This window comes from Phoca vitulina, unplaced genomic scaffold (genome assembly GCF_004348235.1).
Source record: "Phoca vitulina isolate PV1807 unplaced genomic scaffold, GSC_HSeal_1.0 scaffold58, whole genome shotgun sequence".
Lineage (NCBI taxonomy): Eukaryota > Metazoa > Chordata > Mammalia > Carnivora > Phocidae > Phoca > Phoca vitulina.
Genome location: NW_022589761.1, coordinates 8,207,967 through 8,224,155, shown reverse-complemented (window position 1 = coordinate 8,224,155; position 16,189 = coordinate 8,207,967). Strand labels below are relative to the sequence as shown.

The 16,189-nt window shown below is 53.5% G+C and overlaps 1 protein-coding gene across 4 annotated transcripts in view; it reads right to left on the bottom strand.

The window, feature by feature from the left end:
• SIPA1L3 (signal induced proliferation associated 1 like 3) overlaps positions 1 to 16,189 on the bottom strand; it is a 225,505-nt gene that overhangs the window by 9,060 nt on the left and 200,256 nt on the right. For 3 of the 4 annotated variants that reach the window (XM_032390100.1, XM_032390101.1, XM_032390103.1), the window contains 4 exons: positions 13,511 to 13,732; positions 3,727 to 3,892; positions 2,653 to 2,902; positions 326 to 469 (listed from right to left, as the gene is read on the bottom strand). In XM_032390100.1, the coding sequence (XP_032245991.1) occupies positions 326 to 469; positions 2,653 to 2,902; positions 3,727 to 3,892; positions 13,511 to 13,732 (782 nt within the window). The remainder of the gene's footprint in view (positions 1 to 325; positions 470 to 2,652; positions 2,903 to 3,726; positions 3,893 to 13,510; positions 13,733 to 16,189) is intronic. The other variant, XM_032390104.1, reaches the window with a different exon arrangement.

Here is a 16,189-nt window from a genome sequence, read left to right as displayed (position 1 = left end):
GGATGATTACAAGTTTGCCCTGTGATGTGATATAAGGTACCGTCTGTTGAGGGCTCGTTCTGTGTCTGACGTGTTTTACACACGGTGGCCTTTCATGTAATCCTCACTGCAGTCCCAGGCACGTTCCTGTTCTGCAGATCAGACAGGCAAATACACTTGCCCAGGACTGCACAGTGAGCAAGAGACAGGGCAGGATGGGAACCCTGCTCCCCCTAATTCCGGATCCTGCGTGTGCCCCACTTCAGAGCCCCAAGGCCCTCCACTGATCCTTCTAGGACAGAGCAGCAGGGGAGGGATCGGGCCAGGCTGGGTGGAAGGCGCCTACCTTCGTAGGCCTTGGCTGCATTCACCAGGCTGGACCACTCCAGGCCAGCAGCCGTGTCCGGCAGGGGCATCATCCCGGGGTCAAGGCGCCGCAGCGGCCGGTCCCGCCCGTCCGCCAGCGAGAGCTCCGAGGCAGAGATGGTGGCTGGGGAGGAGGAGCGGAGAGGGGAGATGGGGGGAGGATGACAACGTGAAGGAAACAAAGACGTTCATCCATTCTGTTCTACTTTCTGGGTAGCTCTATAATGCTATATAATTGTTACAATAGCACATATGATTGAGCAAACACGTTACCATCATCAGAAGATGCCAAATGCTGGCAGGTAAGGGGGTGGGAGTGTCAGGTGTTTATGTGGGTGGGGACGGGATGAGAGGGACAGAGCAGTGGGACGCACAGTCACAGGTGACACGGCTGGACCGTGTGGGGCCTCGTAGGTCAGGAGGACTCTGTCTTTTACTGCGAGTGGGATGGAGCCAAAGGCTCCCCCTGGCTGCGTGTGGAGGCCGGACCGTGTGAGGGTGGAGAGCAGGGAGGTGGTGAGGAGGCTGCCGGGGAGAGTGGACCCCTCACTCCAGGCCTGGGTGAGGCTGGGGCAGGGTGGGGGTGGGGGACGGGAACAAGTAGCAGGTCCTGGAATGATTTTTTACGTGCAACCAAAAGTACTTCCAGAAGAGGGGAGGTGAGCGTGGGCCAGAGAGAAGGGTGCAGGGTGACTTCAGAGATGGGGAGGCCGGGGGTGGGCCACAAGTTTGCTCCTGGAGGTGTGGAGCGGAGGAGGCAAGCCCAGGCCACAGACAGAAATCCGGGTCGTCAGTGTGTGGCCAGTGTCTGGTGGCGGCAGGGTCGCCGTGGGGAGATGGGGCAGAGGAAGAGGCCCCTGAAGTCTCCGGGTGTTGGAGTGACAGCGACAGCAGCTGCATGTGGGGCCTCAGCTTGCTGCCGCCTCCCAGCTGCCAAAGGGGAGGGGACAGAGAGGTCAGGAGGTGACTCAGGCAGGAAAGGCAGGGCCCGACCATGCTGGGTGCGCTACGGGACCATCACCCCGTAGCCGGGAGGGAGGTGTTGTGATGCTCCCCCGTGTTGTGGAGGGGGAAATCAAGGCTCAGAGCGAGACGCCTGGCTCGCGCTCACACTCGCTGGCAGGGGCACTTGGCTCTGAACTGCGTGGTCTGACGCTGACCCTGCTCGACGCCCAGCCCCGCCAGGCTTTGGGGTTTAGAAGGTCCCTGTTAATACTCTGTCCTAACCCTGCTCGCCAGTCCCGAGGTGCAAGCCTGACTCACGGTGGGATTAAAATGCTTGCTCCAGACGGAAGAATACCAACAAAATAATAAACAGCTAGTGCTTTTCAGTGCTTCCTGCATAGATCAGGGATTGTGCTAAGTGTCTTCCACGTATTAATGCATCTGAGTCTCAGTGTAATGTGGCGAGGGGTAGGTTCGCCTTGAGCTGAGCCGGGGACGGAGTGGGAGCAGGCTCTGGGGAGACTCCACCTCAATGATATGGGACACAGGCTCAGCCTAAACCCCTGGGGTAGACACATCTCTGAAGTCAAGATCTGTCTGCATTGGAGGGCGCTGCGCACGTGCTATTGCAATGGTCCCCGGAAAGGCCGGGCAGCACCCCGTAGTCACGCCAGCGACCTGCAATGAAGTGACGATCGCTCGCACCACATGGCCGTCTGGGTTGGGTTTTGCTGCTCAATGAGCCTGGCCCAGAGTTCTGCATCGCCTCTCAGTTTTGGAGCCTTTGCGGTTGTGAATACGGGACTGGAGGGGGGACTGAAGGCAGGACCCACCCCAGCCGGTGCACGGGCTCTGATGGGGGCCGTGTGCACTGTGCCCCCTTCGTGGGGGATGCTGGGTAAATAGTTGCTGGGTGAATAAAAGAATGGATGAGTCACACCCTTACACCTCCTCCCTCCAAGAGTTGGCAGACTTGGGGGGAATCAGGTAAGTAAATAAACATTCACGAAACCATCTGCTTGGTGCTGGAGCAGGGAGCTGGGGGAGCAGCTAAGGGAAAGCCCGATCCTCGGGGCCCTCCCGTCTGCAGCCTTCTCTAGCTGACACCTGTCGCTAGCCTCAGCTGACTCCAATCTTTGGGCAGTCCAGACTTCTAGCTCGGTGGCCCCCAGGAGACCCCCTGATGCTCGGCTAACCATCCCCTGCTCTTGTGGGTGACGCCGTCACTACCCCCAGAAGCTCCGACGCACCCCAGCTCCCCACCTCGGCTGACACCACCACTGGTGACCTCCAGTGTGGTCTGTCTGCCCGCTTCCCGACCCTGGCGAAGCCCCCCGCCGGCCCCAGCGCGCCCGTGCTCACATTTCTTCTCCGGGAAGCCGCTGCTGGTGGCAGGGCCGGTGCTGGGGCTGCCGCCGCCCGGCGGGTGGGGGTGCTGGTGCTGGCGGCGGGCGGGCAGCGTGCTGGAAGGGAAGGCGCAGGTGCTGCTGAAGAGCACGTCGCTGGGCAGGCCCGGCTCCAGGCCGGCGGGGTTGGCCAAGCTGGGCTCCCGCCGCCCACTGCACAGACTCTCATCGGACAGTGTCCGCTGCAGGCTCTTCTGCGGTGACTGCTGGAGAGACACGGACGGTCACGCGGCGCGGTCGTGGCCTGGCTCCCGGTCACTGTCCTCACAGGCGTCTTCCCGTCTCGGACAGCTGTGCGTCTTACCCACCCAGCATCTGTTTCTGCCCCTGTCTGCTCAAAGCACCTCAAATTTCCCCTGGGGATGCCTCTTCCCCTACTCCCTCCCCACCTGGTTCTGGCCCTCCAGAGGCCATCGCCACCCTCCTGCTCCAGGGAAGGTTAGGGAAGGCGGTGTGACCGAAGCTGGACTTATGGGATCCAGTCATTGGTGGGGACCACTGGGGACAGCTGGGTCCCACAAGAGTGCGAATAACCAGAAGTAGGTGGGGACAAGAATGGAGAGAAGCAGACAGTGTCGAGGGACTAAGGGAGCCTGATGGTTCCCCTGCCTTTGGGTAACAAGAGCCTGAATTTCCCCTGGGAACCCCGCCCCCACTCTTGGTCCACGCAGTTTGGGTGGGTGGAGGCTGCTTCCACCCTGGGCTCCAGGAGAGGGACACGAGAGCCAGTAAGGGCATCCCTTTCCAGTCACGTGAGCTACCCTAGTGCGGAAGGAATCCCCTACCGGCCTGCCGAGGCTGGCTTATGCTGTGATTTGGCCCCTGACTAATGTGACGACCTGACTTCTGGCTATGAAGTCACATACACCTACATACAAGTGGGGCTGGCTGCTGCTGCAGGTGCAGGCCACGGGCAGGAGGAGGCCGGAGTGAGCACAGGGAGCTCTGTACTCCTCCCTCGCCCTCCCACAACCACCTGGCCCACCTGATTCTGTGTGTACGTGTGTGGTGGGGGGCAGCTTCTACATACCCCCGCATCTCTCTCCTGTTCGGGCGCCAGGTTGTCCATGATGATGAGTTTCTTCAGGTCGTCCTCAATGGTGGATTTGTAGTTCTTCCGTGGGGAGCGGAGGTCTCGGAGGGATGCCCTCAATCGTGGCTGCCCGAAGACATTTTTTGTATTGGTGTCCACCTGCCTGGAATGAGAGGATGAGGGTCAGAGTGGCCTTGTGGAGGCTCACCCTGCTTCTCAAAGCGGTCCTGACCCAAGAAGGCTGGCTGCCTTCGGGGGAAGGGACTGCGGCCTTCTCCCGTTCACCTGCTGGAGGTGAGCTGGAAGAGGGATCAAATTTATTTTCCCCATTCATTCATCCCACAAGATTTCCTGGGAACCTCCCCTGGGCTGTGCCTGTTCCAGGCGGGGGACACAGAGCAGAGAACATGCAGCTGACCTCCAGTCACAGAGACCCACAATTAACAAGTAACTATACAATAGGCGTCCAAGGTCACACAGGCTGTGTGAGTGGAGGAGTCAGGATTCCAGCTGAGGCCACCAGGCCGCAGAGCCCACAGGTGTCACCTCTGAACTTGACTGCCACGTTCATATCACAGACACGGCATAAAAATGATGTATGGGGGGGGCGCCTGGGTGGCTCAGTCGGTTAAGTGTCCCACTCCTAACTTCGGCTCAGGTCATGATCTCAGGGTAGTGAGATCGAGCCCCGCATCAGGCTCCACACTCAGCGTGGAATCAAGCTTGAGATTCTCTCTCTCCCTCTACCCCCACCCCCCAAATAAATAATAAATAAATAAAATCTTGGGGCGCCTGAGTGGCTCAGTCGGTTAAGCGGCTGCCTTCAGCTCAGGTCATGATCCCAGGGTCCTGGGATCGAGCCCCGCATCGGGCTCCCTGCTCGGCGGAGAGCCTGCTTCTCCCTCTCCCTCTGTCTGCCGCTCTGCCTACTTGTGCTCTCTATCTCTGTTAAATAAATAAATAAAAATCTTAAAATAAATAAATAAATAAATAAAATCTTAAAACAAAAAGATGTATAGTGTGTGGGGAGCATAACTGCATTTGCTTTAGTAATACTCTTTTAAGTGCAGAGAAAAAGTTCTGGGGAAATTATGAACAATGGGTACATGACCCCCTGGGAGGTCAGGAGTCTTTTTAGGAGTTGGAAAAATGGGACTGTCACTTTTCATCTGATACCCTTCTGAACTGTCTCAATTTATTTTACCATAATTAAGTGCCAGAACAATAATGATGATTTAAAAAACTAGTTTAAAAAAAAGGTGACACCTGGAATTTATCATTGTTAACTCAAGAAAGAAAAAGTCTTTGGACCCAGGAAGAAAGACGATGTCTAGGGCTCCTGAATGTTTTGAAGTTTGCATTTTTTCTCATTTTCTCAGCTGCCACCTTGGGGTTTTAACAAAAGAAGGAAGAGAGGGTGGCAAATTTTTCCCTGTCAGGTCGTATTCCACCCCAAATTAGAATTCCAGGTCTAGGGTAATTCTGGCTCCATTACAGTACTCTCTGAAGTGTGTTCTCTGGCAAATGAAAAGCTTTAGAGCCAAAAGAGAGAAATACACAGTGAAACAGAGGAAGAGCATACACGCCAATGAGTACATGGTTCCTCCCCTGGGAGCTGGAAGGGGGCTCAGCCCTCCCCCTTCCAAAGGGATTTCACAGTTTTCCAGAATCCCCTGCAAGGAGGGGGGGTGGAGCCTGTGACTCAGTGCAGGGCATGTCCCATGCTGTGCCCACCTTCCCTGAAGAGGGAGCAGGCTGGGACTTCAGCCCGTCTATGGCAAGAAAGGGACACTGTTTATGAGGCTGGCCCTCTGGGAGGGGCACAAAGCCACCCGTGGAACACTTTCAAACGTGCACGCTCTCGGCCTGAGGGACTCTATCTACTTCTGGGCATGTGTCCTTCAGAAAGGGCCTTGTGAACCTACGTGTGCCAAGTATATGGGGACGCTTAATGGGGTCCTGTCCGTGAAACAAACACAGAATTGGCCAGCAGGGGAAGAGCGAGGCCCCACGATATCATGCCATCTAGCTATTAAAGAGAAGTGGAGCTGGTTCACCTAACACAGAAAGAGGTTCTCCCCGCTATGTCACAGGAATAAAGAAGTGGTATGTACAGTGTGAAATCATTTTTAGAAAACAAAGCTTACACATAGCCTAGTTTGATGTATTAAAATTTACCAAACTCTCAGCTCCAAAGGATGGGTACGTTGGGGGATTCGCTTTCCAAAAATGTGCCTCACTACAGCCTGTGAAATCCTTGACAATCTGCCCCACCCTGCCTCTGCCCTCCTCTCCTCCCACACAGGCCTCCCAATGTTCCTTTAGCATGCCAGGTATGGTCCTGCCCCAGGACCTTTGCATTGGCTGTTCTGGCAGCCTGGAGTTGCCCTCCCCAGCATTCCCCATGAATAGCAGCTTCTCATCTATCCAGCTTATCTCAAATGTTGCCTCCTCTGGGAGGCCTCGCCTGACCACTCAAGCTTCTGGTGTCCCCTCCCAGCGCGGGCGTGCTCCATCACGCAATCCTGTGCGCTGCTTCACTGTGCTCATCTCCTGGCAGTTTGTCACAGGCGCTTGTGTGTTTGTGGTCCCACTCTCACCTCATCTGCAGCCTTCTGTTCTGTGTTGGGAACAAGGCCTGCCACACTGCAAGCACTCAGAAGTAGCTGTTCAACGCGAATCACACGGAGCCAACCTTCCTTCTAACCAACCCACCAACCCACCAACCCACTTCCCTAACCACCTCCTTCCTTTCAACCTTCCTCTCTTCCTTTTTTTAAAAAAAACTTAAGTAATCTCTACACCCAATGTGGGACTCGAACTCACGACCCTGAGATCAAGAGTCGCATGCTCCTCTGACTGAGCCAGCCAGGCGCCCCTCTTCCTTCCTTTTCTAAGAAGTGTCAATGACTTTTATAAAAGAGGAAAAAGTACAGAGATATTTTAAAAAGTTAAGCCAAAAGAACACAAGTATTTCTTCCCTGTTCTGTTTAATTTTGTGTTCATGTGCTAACATTGCCTTCCCAGCTGCCAGGACCTCTGGGAGTCTGATGGGGCATTCGAGATTCTGCGGGGGGAGGCTGGCTCGCCAGGAGACATCCTGTGCAGGTCCTGCCCCAACCCCCACGCCCGCACACATCTCCGCGCAGGCCTGACTCTCACTGCGCCGCCAGGCTGCGTCTAAAGGGAAAGAGTATGATGGAATTCAGTTTGGGGCGTCAAATCAATCATTTTTGCTCTTATTCTTTTCTTCTGGAAGAATTTCCCGATGCAGTTTCTAAATGGCAAATTCTAAGCAATCATTTAAAAGGGCATTAACTCCAGGTTAACAAAACCAACCAGACTGCGCTTGTACATTCCGACCTGTTTCCTTTTTCTCAAGATCTCGGGTCCCCATGATTGTGAAAACCTAATGACCCGGAGGACAAAAGAGACTGCTCTCTGCCGGTTCAAAAGGATGAGATCACCTTCTCTGTGCTAATATGGTAACTGTCCCCGAGATACGAAGAGGAAAGAGCAAGTGAAAAAGGCAGATGTGCAGAGACGGGGAGCCACACTGGCCAACGGAAGGGGGAGTGAGGGAGGAAGCACATGGGGTCCCACGGGCTCGTCACGGTTGGAACACTTCGGGATGGACGCGGAAGAAACGAAGGCCATGGTTGTGCTTGGGGAGGGGGGTGCTGGATGGCTGGGGGCCGGGAAGGGACAGAGGCTGGGTTTGTGCCGTGAACCCTCTGGTACTAGTTCGGTTTTTATCCTGGCCAGGGTTTACCTTTCACGAGACAAACGAAGAGAACACCCGGAAAGATGTGCCTTCTCTCCGGGGTCTGCCCGACAGCACCAGACATCACCTCCGATTTGCTCGCGTTGCCTGAACTTGGACTTGGCCGTGTTGTGGAATGACACCACTTAGAGCAGAAAACAAGGGCAGACAACTTACAAAGGCGGCGCTGCAGTACGGTCCCCCCAGACAACAGCGACTCCTTCTTCCTGTGACAGCAGGGCCTGAGGTGGACGGTGACCGATGGCTCTCACTTGGCTGGGCCTGTCCCCAGCTGACTCTGGGCTCTGGCCTCCAACTGGGGCAGCTCCCTCAGGGCCGTTAATTAAGCCAATTAGCACCACTGTCGGCCTGTCTGGGCCGGGGGCTGTGCCAATGTGGCTGGTGAGGACACAGCAGGGCTGCACCTCAGGTGGCAGGCGGATATTCCTGGAAGGATGGCTGGGAGAGAGGCCCGTTGGGGAGGGGGGCTGCCCTGTTATGGGGTGGGGATGTTGGGGAGAGGCCTCTCCCCGCCGCTCCTTCCGTGGCTGCACGGAGCTGGACCTAAATCTGAGGAAGGAGCTGGAATGGCAGATGCCAACCACGAGACACCAGGGCCTGTCAGCCCAGCCAACAGTGACCGGGTGTTTCCCTACGACTCGCTGAAATCCTCACGTCACCTCTGTGCTCACGCGCTCCCGGGCCCCGGTGGCCTTCACACACGGGATTTCCCTTCACCCCCTCAGTGGCGCTGCAGGAGGACACCTGGGGGGCCTGGGTCCTCAGGTGTGACCCGGGGGCTGGCCCTCCCATCCACCACTCCACACTTAAAGGCAACAGAGACCATTCCTGGAGGAGGCTCTGCCTCCTCCTTGCTGGGCCCAGAGTCTGCGGGGCCAGGGGCCAGTGGGGCCTCAGCACGGGTACCTCACAACAACCCTACGTGGTGTGGCTGACTGGTTTAACACTCAGAGAGAAGTGTAGGGCCATTCTCTGGGAGAGCGGTGGCCTGTTCTTGGCTGTGCCTACCTTGTGAAGGAGGCTTCTCAGGGTGGCCCAGTGACCACTAGCCCTTAGGGGCATCTCCAGCCCTGCAGTCCGGGCGAGACTGGCCCGTTGAGGCGGCGGTGCCCAGGAGGGCTGAGGGCTGCCTGCTCCACCTCCCAACTGGCTGGGCTCCAGCCTGGCCCCTCCTGTCAGAAGGGAAACCTGTGGGCCCAGTCACACCCTCACCTGCTAAGCCCCTGGCAGCTCGAAGGTGGTGCTGGGGCCTCGAATGGATTAACTCACTAAATCCTCACAACCCTGGAGCTAGGGATGGCTGTCATTCCAGGCTAAAGAGAGGGAAGTTGAAGGGCTAAGGTGGGGGTAAGCAGCCAATGGATTTCCATCCTGACCCCCACGCTGTTCTGCCCTCTAATGGCTGGGAGAAGGCAGGCCAATGAATTAATGAGTCCTGGGACAAAGTGGCCAAAATGGGGCTGTGTGGCCATCCCCTGAGGCAGAGTGTTGACCAGGGGCCTGCAGCAGAAGGTCTGGGGGTGGGAGACAGAGCACAGATTCTCTGTTCTTCACTAGCTTACTCTGTCGTTTGGTCAACTAGAGCATGTGCCCCAATACAGAGGAGACTGTCCTCTCCGATAAATCAGTCCTCAGGAAATAGGAGTCACCGCCGTGGACAGGAGTCCTTCTTGGGTCTTTCATATGATGAGATGCTCTGTTAGTTACCTTGCTGGATACGAATCCTAGCTCTGCCACTTTTGGCTGTGGACCTGGCTATGTACTTCTAACTGTGCCTCAGTTTCCTCATCTGGAAATGGGGGTAAGAACAGGATCCCTCTAGTGGGGTTGCTGGAGGATCACTGGGGCCAGGTGTGTATAGCCCCAGCCAAGCAGTCTGGCGGAAAGGGAGCACCCCTGTGCTGGAAGAGGCCATCAGCATTTCTCCGTGGGATGTGTTAGACGTCCCTGACTGGTATCAATGACAAGGGAAGCAAAGAAAGTAGACAGATTTGGGAATTACTCCTGGTGGGGTGGGGAATAAGGTCATAATATGTGGCGACCCTGGGGGACAAATCACAAAACCAACAAGCACGGTATTTGCAGTGATTAACCTTAACTAACCAAGTGAATCTGGGTAAGTGACGTAACCATTCTGTACCTCAATTTTTTTCTTTTTTAAAGATTTTATTTATTTATTTGACAGAGACACAGCGAGAGAGGGAACACAAGCAGGGGGGGAGAGGGAGAAGCAGGCTTCCCGTTGAGCAGGGAGCACGATGCGGGGCTCGATCCCAGGACCCTGGGATCATGACCTGAGCCGAAGGCAGACACTTAACCGACTGAGCCACTCAGGCGCCCCTGTACCTCAATTTTTCTTATCTGGAAAATGGGACGCAAAGTACTTGCATCTCCTTGTTCTATAGCGAGGATTAAATGAGTCAATGTAGGTGAAGGGCTTATGACAGGACTTGGTAAAGTAGGTATTAATATACGTAGGTAAATAAGTTATGCAAATGAGCTCCTGTGCCTTGGGATAAAATTTCAGTGACAGCTTCATATACGGAAAAAAAAAAAGTATGTTTAACCTCAAATAATTTAGCTTGAAGATGATGTTTTTGGAAAACTAGGTTAGGTGACTCAGAAGGATCTTTTAACAATGAAAAAGACACTATCTCCAAAATGCTCATAGAGAGTCTGAATAAAACAGCTTTATGAAATGGGAGTATGTGGACAAAAGCAATTCTAAATTAACATATTATCTTCCACATGTGCTTTAAAAAATGTATCTATATGGGGCGCCTGGCTGACTCAGTCAGTGGAGCATGTGATTCTTGATCTTGGGGCTGTGAGTTCGAGCCCCATGTCGGGAGCAGAGATTACTTAAAAATACAATCTTTAAAAAAAATGTATCTATAACTAAATTATTGAATATTATAAGCAGCCATGAAACTATTTTATGTGTGGTCCTAAATATTTTATTATATTTATATATTGATATATTTTATATATTTAGTTTACATGTTTATACAAACATACACATCCAGGAGCGCCTTGATGGCTCAGGCAGTTAAGCAGCTGCCTTTGGCTGAGGTCATGTTCCTGGGGTCCTGGGATTGAGCCCCGTGTGTGTGTGTGTGTGTGTGGGGGGGGGGGTCCCTGCTCAGCGGAGAGTCTGCTTCTCCCCCTGCCCCTCCCCCTGCTCATGCTCCTCTCTCAAATAAATAAAATCTTTAAAACAAACATACATACACACCTATAAAAAGTCTTGTTTGAATTCTTATCATGGGGAAAAGGGGTTTTTTGTTTGTTTAGGGTTATTATATGTCCAGGCATATTTTCTGAGCACGTACTATGTACTGGGCCCTGGGTGGGGCTCACAGTATCTCTGCTCCCCCAGAATTCTCAGTTCACTGTGGGGGACAGAGACGAGGCAAGCTGCTAGGAAAAGGGTCTGATGTGCCCTGGGACAGGTGCCGGGGCAGGGAAGAAGCATGCAGTCAGTGGAAGGTGAGCCCAGTGTGGGCTTGAATGAGCTTCCCCAAGGACGACGGCATGTCTGTGTTAAGACCTGAGAGGTGGTGTTATGGGTTCCTTCCAAAAACATGTTTTTTTTTTTTTAAAGATTTTATTTATTTATTTGAGAGAGAGAATGAGAGAGAGAGCACATGAGAGGGGGAGGGTCAGAGGGAGAAGCAGACTCCCTGCCGAGCAGGGAGCCCGATGCGGGACTTGATCCCGGGACTCCAGGATCATGACCTGAGCCGAAGGCAGTGGCTTAACCAACTGAGCCACCCAGGCGCCCCAAAAACATGTTGAAGTACGAACCCCAAGTATCTGAGTGTGACCTTATTTGGAAATAGGGTCTTTACAGAGGTAACCAAAGCAAACTGAGGCCATTAGGATGGACCCGAATCCACTGACTGGTGTCCTTATAAAAAGTGGAGATGTCAACACAGAGACACACGTGTAGGGAGGATGCCGTGTGAAGATGAAGGCAGAGAATGGGGAGGTGCATCTACAGGCCAAGGAATCACCAGCTGCTGGGAGAGTGGCCAGAACAGATGCCCCTTCACAGCCCTCAAAAGGAACCAACCCCACCAACACCATGATCTCAGACGTCTGACCTCCAGAACTGTGACACACTGGGTCTAGCGCGCACCCGGGGGAAGGACGGCCAGGTCAGCTGCCATGTGGAAGAGCCTAACGGGGCCTGCAGGGCTTGCCCCTCTGGCCACCCTAAAAAGTGGGGGCCTTGCAGATCTCACGGGGTTGTATGGCAGCGAGATCAAAACGAGATGCGTGACTCACGCGTTCACTGAAGGAGCACCCAGAACGCCAGGCAGCCTGCAGGTGTCTTGTGACTAAGACAGCGGTGCCTGCTTTCAGGGGAACAGAGAAAAGTGACAGGGTGACGGCGGGGGTACATACAGCTGGGAAGGCCCATCTGAGGAGGTGGCATTGGACCAAGCCCCCGCCCCGAGATGGCCGCAAGATCTGGGAGAAGAACACTCCAGGCATTAGAGAACCCCTACATCGGCCCCGAGCTTGGCCTGGCCTTGGCGAGCAGGAGGAACAGCGGAGGCCGGTGGAGTAGAGAGAGTGAGGCGCAGCCCGGGAGGAGGGGAGGGCAGGGGGAGAGGAGGCCGATGGCGCAGGGTCTGGGCAGGAGTGTGGGCATAGCACACGCCACACGAACACCTGGTACCGCCGGTGTGCTTGGATCATCCATCCCCGGAGTGGGGGAGGCCGCTGCAGGTTCCGATCAGGACAGCAGAGGCTCAGAGCCCGGGGCTGCCAGTGATGTTTGTGACCTGGATTCTTGGTGTGAGCTCCCCAGGCTCGCCTGCCGACATCTGCAGGGACCAGTTTCTCTCTCCTGACACCTTTCTCCTTCTGAGCTCTGTCACCCCTACATTTGAAGGGCCCATCCAGGTCATGAAAGACGTTACAGAGAACCGGACGGAGGAGGGCAGAATCCCCCTCCCCCGGAACCAGCTCTATCCCTTACCGGCTGCTGCGCCTTATCTGTAAAATGGGGTGAGTGACGGGTCCACCTCACGGACCTGTTGTGAGGATTCAGGGAATTAATTCACATCTACAGGAGCTAAGAACCGAGACTGGTATACAGTGAGTACTCCGTAAATACAAGATACCATATTCTCCTAACGTGAAACAGAAATCCTTCCCTAATGCATATTCCTCTCCTCTCTTTTGCCTCTCCGCACTCAAACGAGCGGAGCACACAGTTTCCCTCCAATTCTGCCCTCCCCTTCTCTCCTGCACCCTTGAGGGACCTCCATGAGGCTCACAGCCCGTCACGCTTGGGCTCCCGGGACACACGCTCGCCTGGGCCCTTCCTTATACTCTCTGGACACTGAGGGCTCTCTGGCCCCGTCCTGCACCTCCCCCTCCTCTCTACCCACACTCCTGGCCTTGGGTGTGCCTCCAGCCTCGTGCCTCTGTGCCGACAACACCCCAACTGCCCTCTCTAGCCTGACCTCTCCCCTCAGCTCCAGACTCCGGACCCAACCGCCTCCTTCATGGCTTCTGTGCCTCGTGAACGCAACCCACCCGGGACTGAGCTCGGGGGCTCTTCCCCAACCAAGCCTGCTCCTCGCTCAGTCCCCATCTCAGCTCAAGGCCAGTCTGCCCTTCCGGTTACGGGACCTGGGGTGTTCTTCAACCTCGCCCTTCCCCGCAGCCCACATTCGGTCTGCCAGCCAACCCCGGCTGCTCCCGTTTAAGCATATCCATCCTGAAGCCAGCCCCCCTCCTCCTCGGCCTCCATCCTGCTCCGCCTCCCCCAAACCCCATCTCCTGCATGGCAGCTCCTTGGAGGCCGTGCCCCTCAGGCCGCCAAGGGACGCTCTGACCCCCCAACTAAGGGTGCTCTGTCCACAGCTGTACCCACGGCGCCCTGCCGAATGAGCCAGCGAGGGGTCACCAACCCCGCCCCGCGCCCGGAGACGCCGGGCTCGGCTCCTGCAGCACCTCGCTGGGGGTCCGAGCACTTACTTCTTTGGGTCGGTGAAGGGGAGCGGCCGTGGCGGGGGCTCGTCTGTCCTCTTCCACCCCGCCGGGTGCTTACTGTGTACGGGCTGCTTGGAGAAGAAGGACTTGGGGACAGAGGCGGAGAGCTGGAAGGGGCTGGACTGCGCCAGCTGTGAGGGTCGAGGAGTCTCTGTGCTGGCAGTTTTGTAAACCTGAGCGGGGTAACCAGCCCGCGAGCTCACGTCACTGCAGAGTAAAGACAAGAGAAACAGTTGAATCCATTCCTCGTTTCCCCAAAGCGATCTGTTTAAATTTACTCTTGGGAAACAACAAAGTTCCTTCACACAACAGAGATACAAATACACGGCCCTCAGTCCCACCCCAGGAATGCCCTCTATGCCTCTGTGCGAATCTACAAAAGTCACCACCTGTGGGTGGACGCACCCCGAGATTCCCTATCTCCTGGGCACAGCCTACGCAGCTGAAGGTGGGGGTCCTACCTGCTCGTCTCTAGAGAGATCCATGGTTTACAGTTTGCTCACTCTCTCGCTCGCTTACACTTTCTTCCTCTCCCTCTCTCTCTCCCTTTTCCTATGCATTACAAATATACACCTGAATACGATCAGGGAGGTAGGAACTTTTTTGGCAGGGGGAGGAGGAAAATTGTATGTTTATGTAACTGGGATCGCATTAATATATTGTTCTGTAAGTTTTTTTTTTTTTTCCCTTAAAATAGAGCTTGCCAAGGAGCCCTTTCATTCAAATACTTTGGAGTACCTACTACACATCATACAACGTTCCTGCTGATCTAATCTAAAACCACAGCTCATTATCCCAAATGCTTGATTCCCATGGAATTCGTGCTACAATGAACCTCATGCTGCTAACCAGAACCCAACGGTTGGGGACCCAGCTGTTTACTCCCCTAGACAAAGTGACTTTTTGAAACTTTTAAATAAAATTCCAATTCCACTTCAAGTGAGAGGCATTTAATGAGAAAATTGATGCCTTTGGGGTTTAAGTCAATAAATGCTTTTTGACGGTCAATTTAACAATATGAAGGGGTGGGACTTTTGACTATGATCAAATGAGGAGACCGGCAGATCCTCTCCCCCGAAGCACAAGATTGACAAAACAACCATTTCGGCACTCTGGCCATTGACCAAGGGCATACGACAATCTCAGAGTCATCTATGCTTGAAAAGCCGCTGCACATCAGATGAGAAAAGAGGGAATCTGTGGCATTTTGGCTGGGGCTCCTGCCATCCTCCTGCCCAGCTCAATGCCTAAGGACCTTCTGCCATACCAAAATCTTTGGGACAGCATCAAGCATACGGACATGTGTGCACCGAGAGTTTTGGAAGGAGAGGAGAGAAAAGGGCAGAAGAACGATTTAAAGAAACAATAGCTGAAAACTCCCCACATTTGATGAAAAAAATTCACCTACACAGCTAAGAAGCTCCCCAAGCCCTAAGCATGGTAAATACAAAGACATTCATATCCAGAAAAACAGCTCAAAGTCAAACAGTGAGATAAAAACCTTGAAAACCTCAAGAGAAAAAGGATTCATCACATACAGAGAAGCATCAATATAATTAACTGCTGACTTCGTATTTGAAACAATGGTATGGAATATTTTCAAAGTGCAGAAAGAAACAAACCACCAGCCGAGAATTCTGTATCCAGCAAAACTATATCCTTCACATATGAAGGTAAAATAAAAATATTCCCTGATAAACAGACGGAGAAATTGATCGCCTGCTCATCTGCCTGGTAAATTAATAAAAGAAGTCCTCAGGCTGAAAGACAGTGACTCCAGGGGCACCGGGCTGGCTCAGTCCACGGAGAGTGCGACTCTTGATCTCAGGTTGCAGGTTCAAGCCCCACATTGGGTGTAGAGATTACTTAAAAATAAAATCTTTTTTATTTTTTTTTAAATTTTATTTTTTTTTAAGGATTTTGTTTATTTATTTGACAGAGAGAGACACAGCGAGAGAAGGAACACAAGCAGGGGGCAGAGGGAGGGGGAGAAGCGGGCCTCCCGCCGAGCAGGGAGCCCAACGCGGGGCTCAATCCCAGGACCCTGGGATCATGACCTGAGCCGAAGGCAGATGCTTAACGACTGAGCCACCCAGGCGCCACCAAAATAAAATCTTTTTTAAGAAAGATTTTATTTATTTACTTGAGAGACAGAGCAAGCTAAAGGGAGGGGGAGGAGAGGCAGTGGGAGAGGGAGAAGCAGACTCCCCGATGAGCAGGGAGCCAGGACCCTGGGATCATGACCTGAGCTGAAGGCAGCCGCTTAACCAACTGAGACACCCAGGCGCCCCTAAAAATAAAATCTTAAAAAAAGAAGAAGAAAGAAGAAAATGACTCCAGATGGTGACCTGAATCCATACGGAGAAATGAAAGGTCCAAGATGGTAAATTTGTGGGTTAGAATAAGACTATAGATTTATGTTTCCTTATTTCTTCTCTAATTTCCTTAAAGACAAGATTGTAAAAGGCAGTAAGAACAGCACTATATTGTTCGGCTTGTAACATTTTCGAATGTAATAAAATGACAAAAAATAGCACAAAGGATGGGGAAGGGAATGTGGCTATACTGAGATAAGTTTCTTTCTTTAAAATTAAAAAAAAAAAAATTCTTTTTGAGAGGTGGGGGAGGGGGCAGAGGGAGAGAGAGAAACCCAAGCAGGCTCCA